Here is a 27,002-nt window from a genome sequence, read left to right as displayed (position 1 = left end):
TATCAGGTGCTAGGAACACTACCTGGCACATAGTAAGCAGTACGTAAGTGTTAACTATTATCATCACCATTGTTGTTGTTTTTATTAATTCATTTTTTTTGTGACTATGTAAGTGCCTATTCTGCATCAAGAACTTTGCTAGTGTTGGGGGCCAATGGTGAAAATCACAGTCCCTGGTGGTAAGAATGGGGGCAAAGCTGGCTGTTAGCAAACAATGACAGTGTACAGCTGGGTCACTGATGTGTGGCAGGTTCTAGAAGTGCAGTGGGAGAGGGAGCAGGGGCACAATAGTCTACAGGGAAGATTCTCAGGGGAAGAGATCCTGCAAGGGTAATGTTTGAGCCCAGACTTGATGCATCAGAAGGAATTTCTCAGACTCCAAGCAGTGGGAAGACATCTCTGATTGTGAGAATGACGTGTTTGAAAGCTCAGAGCCCTGCATGTTCCGGGCATTACAGGTGGTTTGCTGTTGAGTATGAAATGTGAGGGATGGTGTGGTATGGTAAGAGGGGAGAAGAAAAGCATGAATCTCTGCTCTTCATTTAATGAGTATTTCTTGAGCTTCCAACTATGTGTTGTAGGTAGTGGCCATCCAGCCCATATGGGGCATACATCACAGTTGGGGAAGTAGACTAAACAAATAAATCATCAGCAAGGAGTCAATGTGCTAATGAAGGTAAACAGATAAATCATCAGCAAGGAGTCAATGTGCTAATGAAGGGCCTGAGTATCAAATAAAGGAGCTCCAATTTTATCACGCTGACCATTGAAGAGTTTGCACAGTGGAGTGGCGGGAAAATATGGGTTCAGATTTTTGTATGAAGGATGTGTGAAGAGAGGCTGCAGGGAGGTGTGGCTGGAGGTCAGGAGTCTCGTCAGAATGCTAAATTAACGTTCCTGGTGAACTTGGGCAGTGAGAACGGAGGCAGGGGAGGGATGGTATGTGAAAAATACAGAGGAGGTAAAACTGGCAAGACGGATACAGATGAGATGGGATGATACCTAGATATCTGCTGTGGGCAGCTGAAATAGAAATACAGGTGGAGCCAGGTTTCGGAAGGTCCTGAGCTCAGAATTTGTTTGGCTCGGTTCCAGATGCCTCAGGATGGAGTTGTAAAGGTTCCTTTTTTATTGAATGTGTCTGAGTCACCTCTTTATTGTCCTGGGAGTTGTTTGCATATTTCTGGCTCTCAGTGCTTTATTGATTGTGTAAAGTTTTCTGTATTTAATTATCTAGCTACATAGATAGGATTGTCAGAGTTTGAACTAAATTCTTAGTTCTCTGGGAAAGAATTAAGATGGGTTTCAAGAAAGGATACTTCTGTCCTTACTTCTGGCATAACAAATTATACTTAAAGTTCTGTTTAAGGCAAGATATATAGAGCATACTCCTTAGACTAAGCAGCCTGAATGAAAATATACACAATGAGATGCTACAGTTAGGCCACGTGCATGCCTAATCTGAATGGCACACTCCACCAGACTCTGCTTTTCAAGTTTATATAGTACCATTTGCTGTATATTCCGGTGAAAGGACTTTTAGGCCATCTGAATAAATAAAGGAAAGTTGAGTTATGTTCTTAATTCTTTAAATGTGGCTCACTTAATGAGTTAATTTCCAAAAAATGTAAAGCCACATAGGTTACATGTTAGTAATTATTTCAAGGATGATCGCATGTCGAGAGGACCGTGGCCAGCTGTTTGGAATAACTTTCCGCTATGAGAGGCTGGAGCTCATCTCATGAACAGTTAGGCGTTTTCACCAAGCACAGCGCTGAGTGTTACGGATTTGGATTTTTGATGTTTATCCTGCTAAGTGTATGAACCGGTCACTGTGGAGGTGAGAAAGATTCTTGCCTTCAGCTAAGAAGGTTTTATTGAATTAAGAGGAGCCCAGGAGAACCGCCAGAGATCCAAATGTTCCAAAAGGGAAGCATTAGTATGGGCTTTCCTGTGGCTTTTGAGGAAGAGAAAAAAAAAATCTGATTTTGTAAGTCTCTCCATCATATGCAGGCGTTTTCCCGTTTCCAGTACGCAGGTGGAAAATGTCCAAATGCAAACAAAGAATTGATGCCACTTGGCATAGTTGAGCCACAACCTTGGAGTTGACTTAGGGTAAGCTGGTTTGGTGCAAATAGAAAAACCATCCTTGATAGTTGAGGTTTCTACTGTGATCTTTTCTCCTAAGGTGAGCTTGCCTCTTTGGGGTTGAGTCAGAATTCCTCTCAAACCTCCTCTTGAAATACAATTGTAGTTATAGCTGTCATTTCTCAAGAACCCACTCAGGAGCCACGGATTGTTTTAAGTGCTTCACGTGTTTTCTCTCATCCTCCTGGTGAGTCTGCCGGGAAGGTATTGCTAGTCTTATATTACAGATGAAGAGGAACTGGGTCTCAGAGAAGCTGAATAACTTCTCCAAGTTATTGGAGAGATTGCTAGAGCTGGACTTCAAACCTAGATCTGTTCTTCCACTGCCCCTACTGTAACCTCTCCTGGACATCTTGAGTGGCAGTGCTCAGAGGGGACCCTGAGGACACAAGTCCCACCCATGTAGATAGAGGTAGATGTTAGTGCCCACTGTGGGGGAAGCCTCCTGCACACCCCGTCATTCTGCGGAGATAGACTCTCTCTGGTTGTTTTGTGTATGCTGGTGTCGAGGGAACCAGCCAGTATCCTTACGGCTTCTTGCATTGTTTGTAGCTGGGGGTATTGGCAGCACCGCTTCTGGACCTCCAGCGTCATCTCAGTCAGGGCTCCCTTTCCACCCACCAGGTCAGAGGGCCTACTCCTGTCACGTACTGCTGGCAGCTTACAGGGCTCTGCTGTGTTCCTGACATTTGGGGGTGCGGGGGAGGATGGTTTATTGCTCAAAGAGAAAGAAAACCTGCAGTTTAGTAGATTCAGGCTCACTATATGTGGAGATGGGATGGGGACTCTCTTCAGTGAGATGCCCCTTGCTTTCAAGGCAGCGGTTTTCACCTGGTGTGCCACAGGAATTTTTAAAACACGCAATACCTGACTAGTCAGGGCACTGAGCTCTTTTCCCCTAGATTGTCAAATAAAAGATAACAACAGCCAATGCAACAATAGCCATCAGGTGAGAATGAATAAAATTTATGACTATTCTTTTTTTGTCGATCAACAAAAAACATTTTTTCTGGTGGGCTGCATAATTTTGGTCATCAGTTTGTATGCCATGAGATGAAAAAGTTTGAAAATCGCCGACTTAGGTAAGGTATACTTCTGTGCACTTCCCACTACTTCGGACTTTTTCTTCAGTTGCACCGTAGTCTAATGATTAGGAGTGCCTTGCCTTCCATGAGGTGCTGGGTGCTCTCAGACACCTGTCACCCTCATCAGTTGAGTCAAAAGTCCTTAGTTGTTAACCTCTCTCAGCCTATTTCCCCATCTCAACATTACAGAGATGATTATAAGTGCTGTCCTGCTTATATTACAGGATAGTTTTGGTGATTCAGGTGAAATACATGATATAAATATGCTTCACAAATTGTGAATTCATGGAGGTTATTTTGTTAAATGTAAAGTTAACCTGGGACTTTTCTAAGCATTCAGAGGTGGTCACTCTTTCTTTCGAGGCTTGTTTGGTGGGTGTGGTCAGGATTGTAGCTCATATGAGATGGATGGATGTTTAGAATTGTTTGTAGTGTCACAGTTCCTCCCACCTTTTCACATCTGCCAGTCTGTATTAGATTAAAAAAAAAAAAGATTTTAAAATCACTTTAACTATGCACAAAGTTTGGAACTGTGTTAAGAAAAATAGGTTCTTGAAAAAAATGATAAAAGAGAGTAATAGAAAAATTTTTCTTACATTTCATTGGAAATTTTATATATACATATAAAATTTCAATTATAGTAAAATACACATAACATAAAATTAGCATCTTAACCATTTTAAGTGTATGACTCGGTTGTGTTAAGTCTATTCACACTGTTGTGCAGCCACTATCCAGAAGTTTCTCATTATGCAAAACTGAAACTCTACACCCATGAAACACTGCTCCCCGTTTTCCCTCCCTCAGTCCCTTGTAACCACCATTCTAATTGGACATCAGTTTGAATGTTAGGAGCTGCAGAACAAAAAAATGATTCTCCTCCTCTCCCCTTGGGAGGAATAGTGAAATAAAGTCACGTGTGAAAACTACAAAGCTCACTGTGTCTTTTGAGGTGTTATTGCTACATTCATAAGGAAGTTTTCTCTAGAAGACAGATATTTTTGTGAAGATTTAATTTTCTGTGTAAAACAGTGATTGAACATCACCATTGGAGAAAATGACAACGAAGACATTTTCAAATATTTCACGGCCTGGACTAAAAATACTAGGCTAGTTAAATAACATAGTGATCATAGAATTATGACTTCTTTTAAGCTTTCAACCCCTCACATATGGCTCTTAGGCTTGTGACATAGGTGATCTCAATATTCTGTCTAAACATATGTTTCATATGTGATGTCTTGGTTTTTTCTCCACCCACAGCATGAATAGACTAAACACTTTGCCTCGAGGATTTGGCTCTCTCCCAGCTCTTGAGGTCCTTGATTTGACTTACAACAACTTGAATGAAAATTCCCTTCCTGGAAACTTCTTCTACCTGAGTAAGAAACTTTTACTTCTGTAATTCTCCTTAAAATGGTACTGTGTGTTCTAAAAAATATATTTATTTACCAAGGCCCAAACTCCAAGAGAAATTGGCCATATAGATTTTTTTCTTTACAGATTCCTTTTGAATTTTCTTTCGTGGCTCAGCAGTATGTGTACTTGATATATAGTTATCTGACACCATTGCACTGAAGTGGACTTTAATAATGTCATATTAACTTTCTGATAGAGATTATGTATCTAAATGAGATATTTAGCTAAGGAGTTTGAGTTTCTTTTTTTAAAGAACATGAAATATGTAATAATATATGTGTTGCAGGTAACTTTTTGTAGGATATTTGCCCAGAGATATTCCAATCACTTATTTATAAAAATATATATCAATAAACCACTGACAGAATTTTTAAAATTTCCAGCCATGATTATTGTTTTAATCCTTTTAAAAAGTGCTCTTATTGCCCTAGCCAGTTTGGCTCAGTGGATAGAGCATCGGCCTCCAGACTGAAAGGGTCCCAGGTTCGATTCCTGTCAAGGGCACATGCCTGGGTTGCGGGCCTGGTCCAAGGTGCCGGAGGCAGCCAATCAATGATTCCCTCTCATCGTTGATGTTTCTTTCTCTTCCTCTCCTTTCCTCTCTGAAATCAGTAAAAATGTATTTTAAGCCCTGACTGGATTGACTCAGTGGATAGAGCATTGGCCTGCGGACTGAGTGGTCTCGGGCTCGATTCCAGTTAAGGGCATGTACCTTGGTTGCGGGCGCAGCCCTCGTAGGGGGTGTGCAGGAGGCAGCTGATCGATGTTTCTCTCTCATCGATGTTTCTAACTCTCTATCCCTCTCCTTTCCTCTCTGTAAGAAATCAATAAAATATATTTAAATATATATATGTATATTTTTAAAAAGTGCTCTTATTGATGTATTCTATTTTGTTGATAGTATATAATTAAACACTTTTAGCTTTTCATATTGCAAACAGATTCTTGTTGCAAATGCTCATAAATATTAGGAAAAACTTATTTTCTCAAGAACTTGTGAAATATTTAGGAAAGAGTTACTTTCCTTCAATGAGTGTTCTGCTTGTCCAAATAGTGACATGTATGGCATCCAGAAATATTGAATTTTCTGAGCTAGTTTCTAAAGTTACATTTTTTACCTTAGCTATACCCTCTCTCAGACTTCCTCAAGCATGTGAAAGCAACTCTAAAATATTTTCTTGGGCTGTGGAATAAATTGTTTTTTATTATGTAAATTAATATACAATTCTGTCGAATTTTAAAACATTAGAATGTAAATGAATGCAACAACAAGAAAACATACATCTGCTTATACTCCTTTTTGGTTGAGGATAAAAAGATTCTTTGGGATTTTAATAGTTTGGATCATGTTACCATTGTGTAATACTGTGAACAAATTTCTGATTATTGGTATTCTGCCTAAGTTAGTATTTTCTCTATTTTTAGACCCCAGGTCATTAGTTTAGCCCTTTGTCTTCATTTATTTTTGTTGTTAAGGCCATAGAAACAAGTAATAATATAGTTGACCCTTGAACACACAGACTTGAACTTCAAAGGCAGGTTCACTTATATGTAGATTTTTTAAAAATAAATACAGTAAATATATTTTCTCATGATTTTCATAATAACATTTTTTTTTCTCTCTAGCTTACATTATTGTAAGAATACTGGTATGGTATATATTACACATAACATATAAAATATGTGTTAATCGGCTATGTTTTCGGTAAAGCTTCCTGTCAACAGGAGGCCATTAGTAGTTAAGTTTTTGGGGAGTTAAAAGTTATGTGTGGGTCTTTGTGCAGAGAGTCCTTTCCTCTAACTTCCTCATGGGTCAGGGGACAACTGTAATGAGTCTGATCATGGAAACAGTGAACAGTGATTATGGCTTCCACCACCAGAGAGCCTTTTAGTAATTGATTTATTTTTAACACTAAAGGCCCAGTGCATGAATTTGTGCACGGGTGGGGTCCCTTAGCCTGGCCAGTGATTGGGGCTAGTCAGTGCTGTCTCACCCAGTCCCCATTGGGGCCAGCCAGCCAGGGGGAAGGACTGTAGGAGGTTGGCTGTGGGAGCGCACTGACCCACCAGGGAGCAGCTCCTGCATTGAGTGTCTACCCCATGGTGGTCAGTGAGTCCTCATTCCTCATAGTGACTCGTCATTTGGTCAACTGGTTGTAACAGTCGCTTAGGCTTACATATATATATATATATATATATATATATATATATATATATAATAGTTCTCTTTACATGAAAGAGCCCTTTTGCCTTAAGTATTGATATGACACAGTGGTTTTCTTTGTTTTACTTTGGATGCAAATGGGGTAAGAAATGTGAATCGGAAGTAATAGGAGAAAAATAGCTATCTTTTCTGAGGGTATATTGACATTTTGTGCCAAAAACTACTGGTGCCCACAGTTGTTAATTGTGTCAGTCCTCTTGGATATAGATGTTTTCCTGAACACACCAGCCCCACAATAAGCCAGTAAATCTAAGTTTGACCTGCTTGTTATTATTGTGAGCCCTAGGTATGTCACAGGCTTCTCACCAAGCCAGGGTTATTAATCAAAGCTGACTCCCTTGTATTGATCAGACCTCAAATGGTTGGGTTCCATGTCACCCTGTTTATATATTGCTGTTTAATTTGCAGCCACCCTGCGTGCACTCTATCTAAGTGACAACGATTTTGAAATCCTGCCGCCAGATATTGGGAAGCTCACAAAGTTGCAGATAGTAAGTAATTTATCTAAATTCTGAGAAAATCAATTCACTTCTGCAGCCCCTGTAGGAGTAGAATCAAGTCAATTTGAGCACGAGTAGGGTTTGTTCTGCAGGAATAAACCACTACTCTTGGTACTGTTTCTTGTTCATCTGTAGTCACTTTTAAATAAATTGAAAGGATTGAGGCTTAAAGAAGAGAGGGCATGGAAGAGGACAGAGTTTATGTTGAACGCCTCTTTAAGGGAATTTATGTGAAATTGTTTTGACAACTCCTTGTTCTCTTGTATTTAGCTCAGCCTTAGGGATAACGACCTGATCTCGCTGCCTAAGGAAATCGGGGAGCTTACTCAGCTTAAGGAGCTCCACATTCAGGGGAACCGCCTGACCGTTCTACCCCCAGAACTAGGTAAGGTTGCTGATGAATGAGCTTACTTCTGGATTTAATTAATACCAATTCCCTAAATGCAACAATTCTGAACAACCCTCCCTCCCTCTTGTTGGCCATACCCTTCACCGAGGCACCCAGTTCTGATCATGTACTGGCATTTGTCATTGACCAGCATTCAGCTGTGCCAGGTTTGGCCTGCCCTGGCTCTGCATTCAGTGGCTGCCACTGCAGTGTCTCAGAAGTGGCTGATGAGAGATGACCCAGCCCAGTTGCCTGCACCCTGCAGTGAAAAGAACCCAGATGCGTGGTGATCCTCTTATCTATGGCTCCTCCTTTACTAGCTGGAGATGGGTTTTGGTTTTTTAATCATACGAACACTCTTACTTTTTTTAATCCTGTATTTTTAAATTTTAATCTCTTGAAAACTTACCAAATAGTTGTGTTTCTTACAGCTGCTTGAATACCTTTCCCAGTCATGAATTTGGTTTCCTCCTGATTCCACCTCCAGTGGGAATTTGAAATGTGTTCTATCTGGGAATTCCTCTGTCCTATCCCATATACGGTTGGCAGCTGAATCTTACTACTCTGCCTGGTCACTCAAGTGGCCCCTTTGGCCTCTGACCTTCCTCGGAAATAACATCCAAAGCTGTTCTTCTGTTACTAGGCTACGCTACTCTTCCAGAAAAAGGCTCATGAGTTCACTTTGCTTATGCACACCCTCGGTATCCTCTCATTTCTTCTATTCATCGAACTGCATTGTTTCTCAAACTAAGACTTTGCTTTTCTGCCCCCAAATACTATCATTTTAAAAAACACACTTAACCCAATGTAAGCCCACTCAGAGCAGGGGCTTCTATATTTGTTCTCCCCTGCTTACTTACTATGTACATGGGTATGTGCTCAAGGAATATGTCCTGAATGATTAATGAAGTGAGACCCTCGGATAGGCTAGCAAGGTTTCAGAAAGGCTGTGAGCAGGCAGTCTGACTTCTGTTCAGAGCTGTGCTGTTCCGCCACGAGCCACATATCCAGTGTTCAGTAGCCACGTGTGGAAAATGCAGATAGAGAACACTTCCATCAGCACAGGAAGTTCTGTTGGGCAGCGCTGGCCTAAAGGAAAAGCATTCACATGCTTCCATGGAACAAATGGAAAGTTTTACCCCCACTTTTCCCATATCCTTGAGCTCCTTTGTTAGTGTAAAAGGTCTAGAGAGAGTTGTGCTGCTTTTCAGCACCTCCCCTTCTCTGAGTTAGAAGTAGCCCAGTCTCACTTTAGGAGCAGGCTACAGGATCAAGAAACTTTTTAAAAAATATATATTTTTATTGATTTCAGAGAGAGGAAGGGAGTGGGAGAGAGAAAGAAACATCAATGATGAGAGAGAGAATCATTGATCGACTGCCTCCTGAACACCCCACACTGGGGATCGAGCCCACAATCTAGGCATGTGCCCTTGACTGGAATTGAACTTTGACCTCCTGGTCATGGGTCAGAGTTCAACCACTGAGCCACACTGGCCTGGCACAAATGTTTTAAGGCTGAAAACTTCTTTCAAAAGAAAGATTCTATACAGTGACTGGTAACCACAGGTGTTAGCGTTGGTCATACCAGGCAGGCTTTTGCACAATAGGAGTACCTGCTCCCTCCCAACCTGTGAAATGAGAATTTCCCTGCAGGAGACTAGTTCTTGTCTAATTTGGTAAAGCTCACTTGGTGCATCCTTGATTAGTGTGATTAGGAGAAATGAAGAATAAAGTGTATTTTGTTGTTTTATCTTACTTCATTTGTCAAGCAGTGAGGCAGTGTAGGGCATTAGATTAATCAATTATTTCTATCAGATAATAATTTGTTAGAAAAAAATCTAGTTGAACCTACACATACTTATGTATATCTTAAAATCTTACTCATATTGCTTATCCTATTTAAATACTGCTTGTTATCATATTTGTCTAAGATTTCTGTTAAGCTCTCTGATAACAACTTACATGTTTTTTACTCAGCAGTGGAATTAAGGAGAAAGTCTTTAAATAACTTTATTTTTTTGTGTGAGCCATATCTAGAAAAGCGTAATCTTAACATCTGCCTGGTGGCAGTTTTCCCTAATTATAGGTAAACACTTAGCTGGAAATAAATGATAAACCCCTGGGAGTTTCTGTTACAAATATAACCTCAAGATGAAGACAGATGTATTATTTATTTTTACACACTGATTTTTTTTAAAAGTCAAGTATAATAAATAGTGACATAATAATATCACTAGCCAGCATGTGTTCTCTCCTGTCATTGTCATAAGCACAGTAAGCTGACTTTTTAGAGGTGAAGAAACTGAGGCTTGGAGAAGATAGGTGACACGCTCATAGGGACACAGTGAGTCACAGAGGTGAGATCTGAACCCTGACTGACTATCCTCCAGGTCCACATTCCTAACCAATGTGCGGTCCTCCTCCCCATTGTGCCATAGAAGGATTCCTAGAAAGCGGTTTCCGAGTGTGAACACGATGCGGCACTGCTCGCTTCCCCAAGCTGTGGCAGGGGGACAGATGACACGATATGGCCGGTCACATGGCCACCTGGGCTGGTGTGCAAGCAGCAGGGCTAGGGTAAAACTGCAAAATGCTGATGAGATGGCCTCTGGGAAACAAATTGCTCTTCCCCTTTCCACTCCAAGCCAATTGCATCGTCGCTGTCGTTCTTTCCCCAGTAAACACCCAGCCACCGCAGGAGTACCTGTCTGTGTGTTGGATGCACAAGGTGCCCATATGGCTAAGGGCCAGTGCGGGGCCTGATGGACTTGAACCTTACTATATCTGTCCCACCAGCATCCACTGGCTGCAGGTTTGCTCTGGGTGCATTTTAAAGTGTGGATAATGGTTTCTCCCCTATATACTTATTTTTTATGTATCTGAAAAGCAAGATTAGTGCTTTGGAGATTTCTGTGAAATTTCCTTTAAAAATAAGTTCAGAGTTTATTAACTGGAAACATGGTTGGTAAGAGTATTTGGGCCAAGCAAGGGAATCCAGTTGGGTTCTGACCTGTCAGATATAAGAACATGCAGGGACACCGCAAAATAAAGTCAGGGGCTTGAATGGAGTTTAACATGTAATTTTATTACTTTCCTTTTGTTGTGTAACCCTGAATAAGTTACTTTAACCGTTGTGTCTGATTCCTACACAGTAACTCACTTGATCTGATGTTAGTCCAGTTTATCCATTGAAAATTAGATATAAATTGGGTCTATCATTTACCCATCCGTTTATTCATTCATTTAGACATTTACTGAGTTCCTACTTTAGGCCAGGTCTTGTCTCTAAGGAACTTACTTTTTGGATAAAGTAAAATTCACATATTCAGCAACTGTTTATTGAGTCCCGGCTTCATGTTTTATTTTCTGGGGTTACAACAAGAGACGAAGCATGCCTTGTGGCAATCTAGTTGGGGAGGATGAATGGATGATGGATGAATAGCATATCAGATACAAGTGCTCTAGGAAGAAAAATCAGCATGGGAGGGAATGTCCATTTTGGGGTGTGGGGGTGTTGCTCTATTACAGAGTCAGCAGGGAAAGCCTCCATACTATGATGATGTCTTTTAATCAGAGACCTTAGGGAGGGAGCTTCTCTGGCTGAGGGAATAGCAAGTGCCAGGAAATGAGGTGGGCTTGTATGTTGAGGGGTAACAGCAAGATTAGTGTAGCTGGGACAGAGTGAGCAGAGGGGAGAGTTGGAAGATATGAGCTTAGGTAGGAAGTGGGGACTACATCCTGTGGGAACTTCTGTGCATTGTAAGAACTTTGGCCTTTACTCAGGGTGAGATAATGCAGGAGCATGAATAATGGCCCAAAGATGCCCTCATCCTATCACCAAAACCTGGGGATGTGTTACCTTGCATAGTAAAAGGACTGTACAGATATGATTTAGAATCTTGAGATGGGGATATGATTCTGCATTACCCAGGTAAGCCCATTATAGCTATAGGGTCCTTAGAAGAGGGAAGCAGGATGGTAAGAGATAGTACGAAGTAGATGTGATGACAGAATCACGAGGGTGTAGTCATGCATGGGAGGGGCCATGAGCCAAGAAATGCAGGCAGCCTTCAGAAGCTGAAGAAGCCAAAAGAATGGATTTCCCCCTGAAGCCTCCAGAGGAATGCCACCCTCTGCATTCATCCAGCTGGCAGTAATGGTAGATTCTGGGCCTGTCTCTACGGCAGAACTGACAGGAATTGGTGACAATATAGGTGAGGGGTGTAAGAATGAGGATTGCCTGTGAGGAGTTGGACCTGGGGAATGGAAAGGATGGAGGACATCATGGGAAGGGTAGATTAGGAGATGGGGAGAGGAGAGGAGTTAGTCATGGGCACAGTTTGGGTGTCCTAAGTCTGAGATGCTTTGGGGATTTTTAATTGAGAAGACAATTGGACATTAGAATCTGGAGTTCATAGGAGAGGTCTGGATGCATAGGTAACTTGGGGCATTATCAGCAGACTGCAACGCCACAGATTGGATGTGATTGCTTGGATGTGACTGTAGAGGTTGTAAGATTGGTCTGTGTAGCACTGTGCTTCCTCAGCACTGAATCCAGAAGGGTCGGGTACCTGACGGCCGGGCTGGCTCCCAGGCAGGCATCTGTGCCAGGTCAGGGACTGTGGCTTCCCCTGGAGGCCCCACGACAGCTCAAGTGCTAGTGCAGTGGGACGCTTGTGTTTCATAGGAAAACTGCTTTTCCCAACGTGTGTAGTTAACTGTGCCAGCGAAGGAGTGAAGTAGACACAACTGACATTTCCTGAGTCTGCCTAAATCCAGTGTCTCTTTTGGGACCAGTATTTTCAGCTCACAGCCAGTCTCTTCCTCTGAAAAAGCAGCAACACGCCTAACTGGAGTTTCACCCACTTTTAATTAGCTGAATGGAGAAAAGGCATTGGTAGGGCAGGAAGGAAAGGCAGGCATCCCCACCTCACCTCAGAGTAGATGAAGCCCCAGAATAGACAGCCTAACGGTGATGTCAGAGCTGGTAGCTCTGTGGGCAGTCCTCTGTTCCACTTCTGTATTTTCTTACACACAAGACAGTTGTCCTATGAGATGAAGATGTGAAATGTGTTTTGCCTGGTCTCTTCCTTAAGTTCTCCAGGGTTCAGTTGCTTGTTCTGGATGGACTCATTACTGGTTTTGTGGCTTCTGCACAGTCATGGGACCTCTTCTTCTGCAGGTGTTTGCCCTTGGAGAAGGAAATGGCATAGGTCAGCGAGGCATGCAATGAAGCACGTGTTTTAGATATCAGAGCCTTATCTACCCGAGTTGGAGCAGTGCATGGGAGGGCTGTATGCAATGCTACAGGCACCTGGAGCCAGCGGGCCTAGTGTCCTACTCACAGTGCCAGTAGTCAATGGCAGCTTTTATTACAGAAATATGAGGAGCATATGCATTCTTTCTAGCTCTCAAGGGTGGAAACAAATATTAATCACATTCCGAGAGTAAGTGATGTCATGAATTGAGAATTTCCCTCCAATTGTATTCTGTAGAATGAACAGAATTAAGAAAGAGTAGATATACCAGTGTAAATTTCTTCCTATTATACTTCTTAATCCTTTTCTTTATGGTTGTTAAGAAGCTAAAGTACTTTCTCTTGGAAGCAAGCAAGAAGGAAATGAGTATTCTCTTTTTGGTCTTCAAATTTCTGATTTAAAATGTCTTATTGTCTCTTGTGTTATTGTCATTCTGTCAGTTGATTCCAAGTTATCTTATCCAGGTGTTTAAACACAGGTTTTTTGTGTGTGTTTTAAAATTAAATTGATTGGGGGGACATTGGTCAACATGAAAATATAGGTTTCATGTGTGAGTTTCTATGTTACAAGATCTGTATATCCAGATGTTTAACACATTTTAATGTATACAGTAGATGGTAGAGGTTTGACTCATCATGGAGGCTTGGGCTCAAATCTTACTCTTTACCCCAAGTTCATGCTCTGTGACTGTGGATAAGTTATATTACCTTCTCATAGTTGTCTCCTGTAGAATGAGAGTAGTAATAGCCCCTTCTCATAGTTTTTTTTTTTGTAGGATTAAAAGAATAATCTATGTAATCTTGCCTCATGCCAAGATTAAATAAAAATGCTCAGTAAATATTAAGTAAATGAACATGTACCCTGGTGCATGTGTGTGTAGGTACATACACACAGGATTTTTATACTATTAGGCTGTATTTAGAGGCTGGCTTTCTGAAACTCCTGGGCTCTTCTAAAACAGTCTAAGCCTAGAGGTTGCTCAGAGTCCCACACTTTTGACAAGAGAGAAATGCAGTTAGTGGCTGAGCACCTGGTGAGAAAGATTGACCTAGAAGGTCCAAGAGCCAGTCTCTGTCACACACTATGATTGGTCGGTTTATCACACAGCTAAAAGAGAAGCTGTGAATTAGCTTCTTGTGTGAAAGCTGAGAAGACTCATTGGAGGTGACAGAAGAGCTAGGAATGGGAAGAGAGGGGGCAAGAAGAGAGTGAAGATCAGATGGGGAGCGGCTCCACATAGGGAATGCTCTGGGTGGACATGAAGTCCCAAAAGATGGGTTTCACTGCCATCCTTTTAATTCCATCATCACAAATTTAATGTTACTCTTTTAATTTCATAAATGATTGTCCTAGTCCAGTGATGGCGAACCTTTTGAGCTCGGCGTGTCAGCATTTTGAAAAACCCTAACTTAACTCTGGTGCCGTGTCACATATAGAAATTTTTTGATATTTGCAACCATAGTAAAACAAAGATTTATATTTTTGACATTTATTTTATATATTTAAATGCCATTTAACAAAGAAAAATCAACCAAAAAAGTGAGTTCACGCGTGTCATAGGTTCGCCATCACTGTCCTAGTCTATGCTTTTTGTGAGTTTTATATTGAGGCTGGGACCAGGTCAGCTGGTTCTTCTACCTAGAAAGTTCTGTAGTTACCTTCTGACTGGACCATTGGTTGCTTGCTTTATTTAATGATTCCCTTCTTTACTTTTTGACATCCTTTGTGTGACCATGAACTTGTCCCTAAGTGTGGAATATGTCGTGCTTGCACTGATTAGACTCACTTGTTAAACCATGTTCAGATCTCTACAAGTGGCAGCTTTGTTTCCCAGTTGTTTAATTTGTCACTGTCTTATGTTACCTTTTGTGACAGTGCTCATTTCATTGACAATTCTGTTCTCCCAGAATTTCTCAGGATAATCACTGTTCTGAACGAATTGTTTTCATTTTTTAATGTAACTGATGTGTGCATACACATAGTCCTTTCGTCATTTGTCTACATACTAGTAATTTGCTTCATGTTTAAAGCATACTATATAAATCCATTTTTTAAAAAATCTGTCTTATTTTGTTATAAATTAAAACCACTAAAGATTCAGTGTGAAGTCTGACTGTTCTGGAGTTGGGCAAGTTTAGCTACCATCTGAATTCTCTTAGGTCTTAAGAAAAAAATGTAATGGCAGTTATTAAGCACCTCCAGAATAATCGGGCACAAAGGCCATAATAAGAAATTAAAAATGAGGTTTTATTAGCCTAGATTCTCCATTTTAGACAATTACCTGCCATTACCCAAGGCATATTTATTTACCAGGTGTACCAGTTAGTAATGAGGATATTTGTAATAAAAGAAAACACGATAATTTCAAGAGAAACATCAAAAGTGCTTTATTCAAAGTAATGTCCATCGCTAGCTACACATTTCCCCCATCTTTCAGGTAATTTGTGGATACTGTCCCAATAGAACTTTTCTTGTTTTGAGGCAAACCATTCAGAGACCCAATTTTCCACTTCTTTGTACGTTTTGAAGTGCTGCTCAGAAAGTGCATGTGCCATGGATCAGAACAAGTGGTAATCTGAAGGAGCAAGGTCTGGTGAATATGACGGGTGGGTTAATACTTCCCAGGTAACGTGTCTTTAACTGGTTTTGAAGTGTGTGATGGTGCGTTATCATGAAGCAAAATTACTTTGCCGTGTCTTCTGGCCCATTCTTGTCGTCTCACGATGGTTTTAGAAGCTCATAATACACCACACCTTCCTGATCCCACCAAACGCAGAGCATTATTTTCTTTCCGAAGCAATTTGGCCTTCCAGTTGATGTTGATGGTTGACCTGGATCAACCCATGATTTTGTGCATTTGGGATTCTCAAAATAAATCCACTTTTCATCGCCAGTCACAATTCCATGCAAAAAAGACTTTATTTTGTGCAGTTGAAGCAACATTTTACTGACGACTTTTTGGTTTTCCATTTGTCTTTCGTTCAGTTGATGTAGCACCCATTTTCCTTCCTTTAAAATCTTTCCCATTGCTTGTAAACGATCGGAAATTGTTTGCTGAGCAACGCTTTATCTTTCTGCAAGTTGTTTTTGAGTTTGACACGCATCTTCATCCAATAATGCTTGTAATTGTTGGTCTTCAAACTTTTTTGGTTGACCTGGACGTTCTTTGTCTTTCACATAGAAATCATCACGTTTAAAGCATTTAAACCAGCGTTCACAAATATCTTGAGATGGGAGCATGTTCACTGTAAGCTTCCCGAAGTATACGATAACTTTTTCTTCAAAATAAAGTAATGAATTAAAAGTTCCCACAAATGCTCTTTTTTTGGCACAAAATTCGACATTTTTAAGTGTAAAAATATCTATGATGTTAACACCTTCAGAAAATTTGACATATGAAGTTTTGAAGCTTGTTGTCAATACAACAAAATAGCATACATATCAAATTGCATATATATCAACATATGTGGGCCAGACCTGAGCCCAGAGGGCCGGAGGGAGACCGCATGGCAGACAGCCGCGTCTCTTGGGACAGACACAGACCCTGACCGGGGTAAGGAGTTCCGCGGGTTTGCTGGCGCCAGGAGATTTGAGATTTGGATTTTGTGATTGCGGAGAACTGAGACTAAAGGGGGCATCCTGAGGAACTGATCAGACCATGCAGTGCCCATAAGAGAGGAGCGTTTCCCAGACCATGCAGTGCTGGTAAGAGAGGAGCGTTTCCCAGACCGGTAAGAGAGGAGCATTTCCGCGGCCGGCCGGCGTTTGTCTGTTTCTTTGTTTTCACTGAACCCTGCTCATAGGACAGTTCGGATACAGACACTCACCTGTGCTGAAGAGAGGGTGAAGGTGCAGACGAGGGGAATCTGGGGAGAGGCTGAGGAAAGAGGGGGAGCCGGAGGAGGTGGCAGCGAATTGAGTGCTGAGACCCCCCTGGGCCCAGGACTGGGGCAGCCATTCCTCCAGAGGGTGGAATTCCTCCCCCCAGCCCCCCAGGCAAGGAGCACAGCCACACCCAGATTCCACCCTGTATGAGATAAAGGATTAAAACAAGCTGATTAGTCCCTGGGAGTTACCAGGGTCTGGCCTATAGAGGGATGTTCAGTCCCACCAACAACACAGAGCAGGGTAAGGATTAAAAAAGGATAGAGAAGCTGTATAGCCTCAGAGGCCAACCCAAAAACACTGCCACCCAGAGGCTGAGCCACAAACTGACTCTTAGGGGAATACAAATTAAGGCAGACTGGATCACAAATACGGCCTGCTTTAAAATCAGGACTGTGATTTACAACACGGAGGAACAGTGTAATGCAGGCAAATTCAACACTCTCCTAAATACCTGGCAGGACTAAGGCGAACCAGGCTGAAGAGTAGAAGAACCGAAAGACCATCACTACTGCAAATTTTTTCTTTTTCTTTTTAATTTTTTCACCTTTTTACTAAGAAACCAATTTTTTTTTTCTCTTTTTCTTCTTTTTCCATCACCTGATTTTACCCTTTCAATTACCACATTTTTATTTTTAACCAGTATTATTACTGCTACCATTTTACCATTTTTTAAAGTGCCATTTTATTTTCTCTTTATTTTCTTTTGGGATTAGTGTTCTCCATTCTATTTTCATCGTTCCTTTAGCATTAATTTTCCCTATCTCAATTTCACCTCTTTGCTAAAACCCTCTTCCTTACTTTTCCCCTTTTGGTGTCCTGTTTCTCTTACCCTATTCCTGCTCCAGACTTTCCCAATTCCCTCTTTTTACCCCCTGTCTAATTCCACCCTACTTATATATCCTATTTCCAATCTACTGCTCTAAATCCTTATACACCTATTCTTTATCCTTCTTCACTTTCCAGACATTTTTTTCTCTCTTATCTTTCTATTGTTTTCTTGATTGGTGAATATATTGGGCTTTTTTTTTTTTTTTTTTGTTTGTTTGTTTTGTTTTGTGTTTTTTCTTCTTTTTTAGGACTGGTTGTGAGGTTGTTTTTCTTTTTCTTTTTGTTTTCTTTTTTTTTTTTCTGCTGGTTTTTCCCTTCCCTCCCCCACCCCACCCCGGTTATTTTTGTGCTTCTGTTTTCCCTTACCCCTCTGGATATTATTGGTGGTTTGTAGTTTGCATTCATCTCCAGGGATCTGTTGCTGGAATTTGTTGAGATTAGTGGCAGTTCTATTGGAGTTTGCTCCTCATACCAATAGTCTCTTCCCCGCTTCTACTTCATTCTCTTTTTTCGCTCTCTTTTTTTCCCCCCTCTTTTTTCCCAATTCTATTTTTGCACTCCTTTTTTGTTTGTTTTTTTCTTATTTTTCTTTTCTGTTCTCTCTTTTATCTTCTTCTCTTCTTTCTCCCTTATCCCCTAATTCTCTTAATTCGGGTGGTCACCTTTATTTGGGGTTATTAATATTGTGAATATACTTGTGTTCAGTGCCTGGTACGTTGTGCCTTGCTCTGTTGTATTTTGTGCCTTTAAATCATCGCAGCAGATCCAAGCAACAGCAGCCCCCTGATCACCGCAGCCTCCTGATCACCACAGCCTCCTGATCACCACACCCTCTGTCTGTGGAACAGCAGCTGTACGTGAAGCCTCCCCCCACCAGCCAGAAGAGCCAACACAGCTGTGAACAACACCCACCAGAGGAGCTGCTGCCAACTGGAAAGCAGCTGCTACCGCAACCGTCTGAGCAGCAACCACAACCCAAGGAGCCCCTGCCACCCAGGGAGCAGCCACTGAACATCTCAACATCTACATATGTCAGCGAGATCAAACATGGGTAGGCAAAGAAACCCCCAAAGGAAAGAAAAGGAGGACTCGCCAGAAAAGCAGCTAAGTGAGACAGAGATATGCAAATGACGGAAAAAGAATTCAGAATAAGGTTCCTAGAGTACATGCACCAGATGTTCAAGAAGCAAGAAGAAACAGATGAAAAACTCAACTACTTATGCAAGAAGCTAGAAGAAACAGATGAAAAAATCAACAACTTAAGTAAGTCCCAAGAAGAAATGAAGAGTGACATAGCTTCAATAAAAAACTCCATTGAAAGTATCAACAGTAGCCTGGGAGAAGCGGAGGACCGAATTAGTGAATTAGAAGACAAGGAAGCAAAACACACTCAAACTGTACGGCAAATGGAGAAAAAAATTAAAAGACAGGAGGAGAGCCTAAGGGAGCTTTGGGACAACATGAAACGAAACAACATACGAATAATAGGGGTGCCAGAACAACAGAAAGATGAACATGGATTAGAAAACCTATTCGAAGAAATAATATCAGAAAACTTCCCTGAGGTGGGGAGGAAAAAAGTCACACAAGCCCAGAGAGTCCCAAACAAGGTGAACCCGAAAAGACCCACACCAAGACACATCATAATTACCATGGCAAATGTTCAGGATAAAGAGAGAATCTTACAGGCTGCAAAAGAGAGACGGAAAGTAACATACAAGGGATCTCCCATTAGATTATCAAATGATTTCTCAACAGAAACACATCAGGCCAGAAAAGAATGGACGGAAATCTACAAAGTGATGCAAAGCAAAGGACTGAATCCAAGAATACTCTATCCAGCAAGGCTATCATTCAAAATTGAAGGGGAAATAAGAAGCTTCACAGACAAAAAAGGGCTAAGGGAGTTTATCACCACCAAGCCAGCCATGCAAGAAATGCTAAAGGGACTGGTGTAAAAAGAAGAAATATCAAGCTCAGAAAGAAAACAGCCACACACACACACAAAAAAAGAAATGGCTACAAACAAGTACCTTTCAATAATAACTTTAAATGTAAATGGACTAAATGCTCCAACCAAAAGACATCGAGTGGCTGAATGGATAAAAAAACATGACCCATACATCTGCTGTCTACAAGAGACCCACCTCATTAGAAGGGACTCACACAGACTGAAAGTGAAGGGATGGAAAAATATCTTTCACGCAAATGGAAAGGAAAAGAAAGCTGGGGTAGCAATACTTATATCTGACAAAATACATCTCAAAGTGAAGGCCATAACCAGAGATAAGGAAGGCCACTTCATAATACTAAAGGGATCAATACAACAAGAAGATATAACCCTGGTAAACATATATGCACCCAATGCAGGAGCACCCACATACATAAGAAAACTTCTGGAAGATATCAGGGGAGAGATCGACAACAATACAATCATAGTAGGGGACTTTAATACACCACTGACATCACTGGATAAATCCGCTAGACAAAAACTCAGCAAAGAAACAGCAATCCTAAATGACTCACTAGATCAGTTGGACTTAATTGACATCTTCAGAACACTTCACCCCACAGCTGCAGAATATACATTCCTCTCAGGTGCTCATGGGACATATTCAAAAATAGACCACATATTGGGTCACAAGCAAAGTCTCCACAAATTCAAGAAGATTGAAATCATAAAAAGCTTCTTCGCAGACCACGATGGCATAATGTTAGAAATAAACTACAATAAAAACAACCCAAAATACTCAAACACTTGGAAGCTGAATAGCATGTTATTAAATATTGATTGGGTTACCGATGACATCAAAGAAGAAATTAAAAACATCCTGGACACTAATGACAATGAAAACACAACAATCCAAAACCTCTGGGACACAATGAAAGCAGTCCTGAGAGGAAAGTTTATAGCTCTACAGGCCTATCTCAAAAAACAAGAAAAAATGGTAGTCAATCATCTAACTCTACAACTCAAAGAATTAGAAAGAGAGCAACAAGAAAACCCCAGAGTGAGCAGAAGGAAGGAGATAATAAAGATTAGAGCAGAAATCAATGAAATAGAGACCAAAAAAACAATACAGAAAATCAATGAAACCAAGAGCTGGTTCTTTGAAAGGATAAACAAGATTGACAAACCCCTAGCCAGGCTCACCAAGAAGCAAAGAGAGAGGTCCCAAATAAACCAAATCAGAAATGATAGAGGCGAAATAACAACAGACCCCACAGAAATACAAATGATTGTTAAACAATACTACGGGCAACTCTACTCCAACAAACTAGACAACCTGGAGGAAATGGACAAATTCCTAGAAAAATACAACATTCCAAAACTCAATCAGGAAGAATCTAAAAACCTCAATAGGCCAATAACTATGGAAGAAATTGAAGCAGTCATCAGAAAGCTTCCAGCAAACAAAAGCCCAGGGCCAGACGGCTTCACAGGGGAGTTCTACCAAACATTCAAGGAAGAACTAAAACCTACCCTCCTCAGACTACTACAAAAAATTCAAGAGGAAGGAACGCTTCCAAGCTCATTCTATGAAGCCAGCATCACCCTAATACCAAAACCAGGTAAAGACATCACAATGAAAGAGAATTACAGGCCAATATCCCTCATGAACATAGATGCCAAAATCCTCAACAAAATCTTAGCAAATCGGATCCAGCAGTACATCAGAAGGATCATACACCATGACCAAGTAGGATTTATCCCAGAGATGCAAGGATGGTACAACATCCGTAAATCAATAAATGTGATACATCACATAAACAAATTGAAAGAAAAAAACCACATGGTCATATCAATTGATGCAGAAAAAGCATTCGACAAAATCCAACACCCATTTTTGATAAAAACTCTCAGAAAGGTGGGAATAGAAGGATCATACCTCAACATAATAAAAGCCATATATGACAGGCCCACAGCCAACATCATACTCAATGGACAAAAACTAACACCATTTCCCCTAAGAACAGGAACAAGACAGGGATGCCCACTCTCACCACTCCTGTTCAACATAGTACTGGAAGTATTAGCCATTGCAGTTAGGCAAGAAGAAGAAATAAAAGGCATCCAAATTGGAAAAGAGGAAGTAAAACTGTCCTTATTTGCAGATGACATGATATTATACATACAAAACCCTAGAGACTCCATCAAAAAGCTACTAGACTTAATACATGAATTTGGCAATGTAGCAGGATACAAAATTAACCCCAAGAAATCTGAGGCATTTCTATACACCAATAGTGAACTTTCAGAAAGGGAGATCAGAAAAACAATCCCATTTACCATCGCACCAAAAAAATTAAGATACCTAGGAATAAACTTAACTAAAGAGGTTAAAGACCTCTACTCAGAAAACTACAGGACATTGAAAAAAGAGATAGAGGAAGACATAAACAGATGGAAGAACATACCATGTTCTTGGATTGGTAGAATCAACATCATTAAAATGTCCATACTACCCAAAGCAATCTATACATTCAACGCACTTCCCATTAAAATACCAATGGCCTTCTTCAAAGATCTAGAACGAACTCTCCAAAAATTCATCTGGAATAAAAAAAGACCCCGAATAGCTGCAACGATCCTGAGAAAGAACAAAGTAGGTGGGATCTCAATGCCAGATATCAAGCTGTATTACAAAGCTACTGTTCTCAAAACTGCCTGGTACTGGCACAAGAACAGACATATAGATCAGTGGAATAGAATAGAGAGTCCAGAAATTAGCCCGAACCAATATGCTCAATTAATTTTTGACAAAGGAGGCATGAACATACAATGGAGCCAAGATAGTCTCTTCAATAAATGGTGTTGGGAAAATTGGACAGACATATGCAAGAAAATGAAACTAGACCACCAACTTACACCATACACAAGAATAAACTCAAAATGGATAAAGGACTTAAATGTACGACAGGAAACCATAAAAATTCTAGAAGAATACAAAGGCAACAAAATCTCAGACATATGCCAAAACAATTTCTTCACTGATACAGCTCCTAGGGCAGTTGAAACTAAAGAGAAACTGAACAAATGGGACTACATCAAAATAAAAAGCTTCTGCACAGCAAAAGAAACCATCAACAAAACAACAAGAAAACCCACCTCTTGGGAAAACATATTTGCCAACGTCATATCTGATAAGGGCTTAATCTCCAAAATTTATAGGGAACTCATACAACTTAACAAAAAGAAGATAAACAATCCAATCAAAAAATGGGCAAAGGATCTAAATAGACACCTTTCAAAAGAGGACATTCAGAAAGCCAAGAGACATATGAAAACATGCTCAAAGTCACTAATCATCCGAGAGATGCAAATCAAAACAACAATGAGGTACCATCTCACACCTGTCAGAATGGCCATCATCAACAAATCAACAAAGGACAAGTGCTGGAGAAGATGTGGAGAAAAAGGAACACTTGTGCACTGCTGGTGGGAATGCAGACTGGTGCAGCCACTATGGAAGGCAGTATGGAGGTTCCTCAAAAAATTGGAAATGGAACTCCCATTTGACCCTGTGATCCCACTTCTAGGAATATATCCCAAGAAACCAGAAACACCAATCAGAAAGGATATATGCACCCAGATGTTCATAGCAGCACAATTCACCATAGCTAAGATCTGGAAACAGCCTAAGTGCCCATCAGTAGATGAATGGATTAGAAAACTGTGGTACATCTACACGATGGAATACTATGCTGCTGTTAAAAAGAAGGAACTCCTACCATTTGCAACATCATGGATGGAACTGGAGAGCATTATGCTAAGTGAAACAAGCCAGTCAATGAAGGAAAAATACCACATGATTTCACTCATTCATGGATAATAAAGACCATTATAAACTTTTGAACAATAATAGATACAGAGGCAGAGCTGCCTCAAACTGATTGTCAAACTGCAGTGGGAAGGCCAGAGAGAGTTGGGGGGCAGGAGGGAGGGGAGTAAGAGATCAACCGAAGGACTTGTATGCATGCATATAAGCATAACTAATGGACATAAGACACTGGGGGGTAAGGGAGGGTAGGGGTTTGTCAAGGGTGGGGGGGAAAAAAGGACACTTATGTAATACCCTTTGTAATACTTTAAGCGAAAAATAAAAAAAAAAAAAATTTAAAAAAAAACAAAAAAAAAACATATGTGTAACTCCATCTATTGAAAAAAATCCACATTATTAACCGGTATACCTCGTATTTATTATTTTATTTTTCAATTACAGTTTACATTCAATATTATTTTATATTAGTCTCAGGTGTACAGCACCAAGCCATCTTTATATTACCAGAATTGGTTTTCTCTGCCTAAATCCAGCTACTTGTGAAAGGTAGAGCTGGATCATATTTATCTAATTAGGTTGAGAAGTAGCACTACTGAATTGGCCATCTTTTCTACTTTTTTTGTTTGTTTGTTTTTTTGTTAATCCTCACTGGAGGATATTTTTTCCATTGATTTTTTTTTTAGAGTGGAAGGAAGGATGAGAGAGAGATAGATAGAGAGAGAGAAACATCAATGTGAGAGAGACACACATGGACTGGTGCATCCCACATGTGCCATGACCTAGGCTGGGAATCGAACCTGCAACCCCAGTACTTGCCCTAGATTGGGAGTTGAACCCATGACTGGCCAGGGCCTCCTTAGTTTTGTTGATGTGTTCATCTTAGTCTTGTGAATGAAGTCAAGATGTGGGCAACGTAGTTGAATGAAGTATGTGGCCTCTTCCCAACTAGGGTACAAATTTCTAGGTCACCAGAACTTCAACTGAGTCACTTTGATTGTTTACAATTCCTGGTAAAATGAAAATGAAGAAATTACATAACAGGTTATACAGTGTTTTGTATATTTTAAATTTAATAGCCAAAGTTTTAATATATAAAAATATGGCATGACATCCTCTTATTCACTGGACAATTGTAGGTTTTATAAAATTCAGTTTGGAGTGCTACTGGCCATGTCAAAATAGTGGTGCACAAGTGTAAGATTATACGATAAATAGTCTCATTTCAAGCTCTCTTCTAGCAAATGTCAACGATGTCCCTTAGAGGCTGGCCTGAGTGGCTCGGTGCTGAGAGTCAACCTGGGAACCAGGAGGTCGTGGTTTGATTCTGGTCAGGGCATATGTCTGGGTTGTGGGCTTGATTCACAGCAAGGGGTGTGCAGGAGGCAGCTGGTCAATGGATTTTCTCTCATCATTGATGTTTCTATCTCTCTCTCCCTCTCCCTTCCTCTCTGAAACCAATAAAAATATATTTTAAAAAAAGAAAGAATGTTGCCTTGACACTCTTCTGAAAATGCTATTAGTCTAGCCCCCTTCCTCACATTATTGTTTCTTTTGCTCCTCTTACTGCATTAATTTCACTGGCCACTGTGTACAGTTGAGTTTGCAAATCCTGATTTTATTTCTGGACCCCGTCTTCTAATGTGGGAATCGTTGGCCTCAGGAGCCCAGCGGCCAGCTGGCAGGAAGCATTGGGCGCGTGTTTGCTCAATAACAGTCGCTCTCGCAGTTACTCGCCTCCTAGTTATTTCAGCATATTCTTCGTCTCTGTCTCTGCCTCTGCCTTTGAGAAGTAAGGACTGACTCTGGCTGAGATGCACCTGCCGGAGCCTTCAGAGATAACTTCAGTCAGGCCTGGGTGTGGCAGAGGTGTCTGGCACAAGGTCTGCAGGGAGAAGTGGGTGCAGGTCCTCTGAGAGGAGCAGGGAGGAGGAGGAGAGGAGACAGGAGGCCCTGCAGTGGGAGCTAGGAAATGACAGAGCACCTACAGTATTTGTAAGTTTACATTGTTTATGGGTTAGAAATTCTATGGTTTTGTTTTTATTATTTTAGTTTTTCTGCATTGATATGAAGAAGTCAAAAGGATATATGGGGGAAAGGCTAACATTTGTGGAGCCCATAAATTGTCCCATTAGGCATTGTCATATGTGTCTTCTTACTTAAATCTCAATAGCTGTGGGAGGGTGGGGGCTTCTCAGTTTATATGGAGGGAGCATGAGGCTTTGAGAGGTTGAGTAGCCTGCTGAGGTCCCACGGCTGGTTAGACTGGGACCTGGGACGCAGAACTCATGTCACGATCTGTGATAACGGTGCCAGGTTAACCGAGGGAGGCACCATTTGCTGCTTTTGTTTTATGCTAGGTCAAAGTATAAATTAGTCTATATAAAGAAACAGCATTTTATGGAAAAAAGGCTCTCTGGATTAGAAACTAATGAAGATACATATTCCAAAGACATAACTGTTATTCTGTGAAATGGTCACAGAGTGCCGTGATATGTTAGGTTAAGAGAGCAGAAGGTAGTAATGGGATTATAAATTCTGCCACTTGTACAAAATTGAATTTGTCGATTGATAATGAATATTTTTGAAGTTACTTTTAAGCTAAGTAGGATTATAAGTATCTCAATTTGAATTCAAAAGATTATCATTTACAAAATGGTTTCATAGACTTTATCTCAGTTCTATCATGTGGGGAAGGAGAGTTCTTGGCCACTTTTTAAAGGTGGTGAAACCAGTGTTTAGGGAGATTGTGACTTGCCCAGAGCTACAGTATTGACATGGCTTGTTATTGACAGAATCAAATTTTAATTCAGATCTTTTGATTTCAAAAATAATTCCTTTTAGTAGGATATTCATAAATGTGCAATACTGAGCCTCATTTATCTTTAAAATGGCATCATTTATCTTTAGGTAACAGATTGCAGTGGTTCCAAGTATCTGTCTTGTGTTTTTTTTTCTTTAAAAAATAAAAAAATGAGGGATAGGAAGTCTTTACCCAACTTTAAATTTTGACTTGAATTATATGACATGCTCTTACATTTTATTTCTGTGTTAACATTCCTTTTGCCATACTTTACACAAAATTATATATCACTAGAGGCCCAGTGCATGGATTCGTGCACCAGTGGGGTCCCTCAGCCTGGCCGGTACCCTCTCGCAATCTGGGGCCCCTCAGGGGATGTCGGGCTGCTGGTGCCAGCTGTGAGCCCCGGGTCTGGCGCCCATCGTTCAGCTGAGCGGCACTTCCGCTGTGGGAGTGCACTGACCACCAGGGGGCAGCTCCTGCGTTGAGCATCTGCCCCCTGGTGGTCAGTGTGTGTCATAGCAACCAGTTGTTCAATTGTTCAGTCCCTTAGGCTTTTATATATATACTAGAGGCCCGGTGCACAAAAATTTGTGCGGGGGGGGGGGGGTCCCCCAGCCAGGCCTGTGCCCTCTCACAGTCTGGGACCCCTCGGGAGATAACGACCTGCTGGCTTAGGCC

The 27,002-nt window shown here is 40.9% G+C and overlaps 1 protein-coding gene across 1 annotated transcript in view; it reads left to right on the top strand.

Moving 5' to 3' along the window:
- RSU1 (Ras suppressor protein 1) overlaps window positions 1–27,002 on the top strand; it is a 198,195-nt gene that overhangs the window by 41,675 nt on the left and 129,518 nt on the right. The window contains exons 5-7 of the mRNA XM_070432347.1: window positions 4,497–4,615; window positions 7,285–7,367; window positions 7,647–7,761. Of these exons, the coding sequence (XP_070288448.1) occupies window positions 4,497–4,615; window positions 7,285–7,367; window positions 7,647–7,761 (317 nt within the window). The remainder of the gene's footprint in view (window positions 1–4,496; window positions 4,616–7,284; window positions 7,368–7,646; window positions 7,762–27,002) is intronic.

The sequence above is a fragment of the Myotis yumanensis genome, unplaced genomic scaffold (assembly GCF_028538775.1).
Source record: "Myotis yumanensis isolate MYYU_CA2020_CCGP unplaced genomic scaffold, mMyoYum1.0.hap1 SCAF_1, whole genome shotgun sequence".
Taxonomy (NCBI): Eukaryota; Metazoa; Chordata; class Mammalia; order Chiroptera; family Vespertilionidae; genus Myotis; species Myotis yumanensis.
The sequence above is the reverse complement of the archived record's forward strand: the minus strand, read 5'-3'. Positions and strand labels throughout refer to the sequence as shown.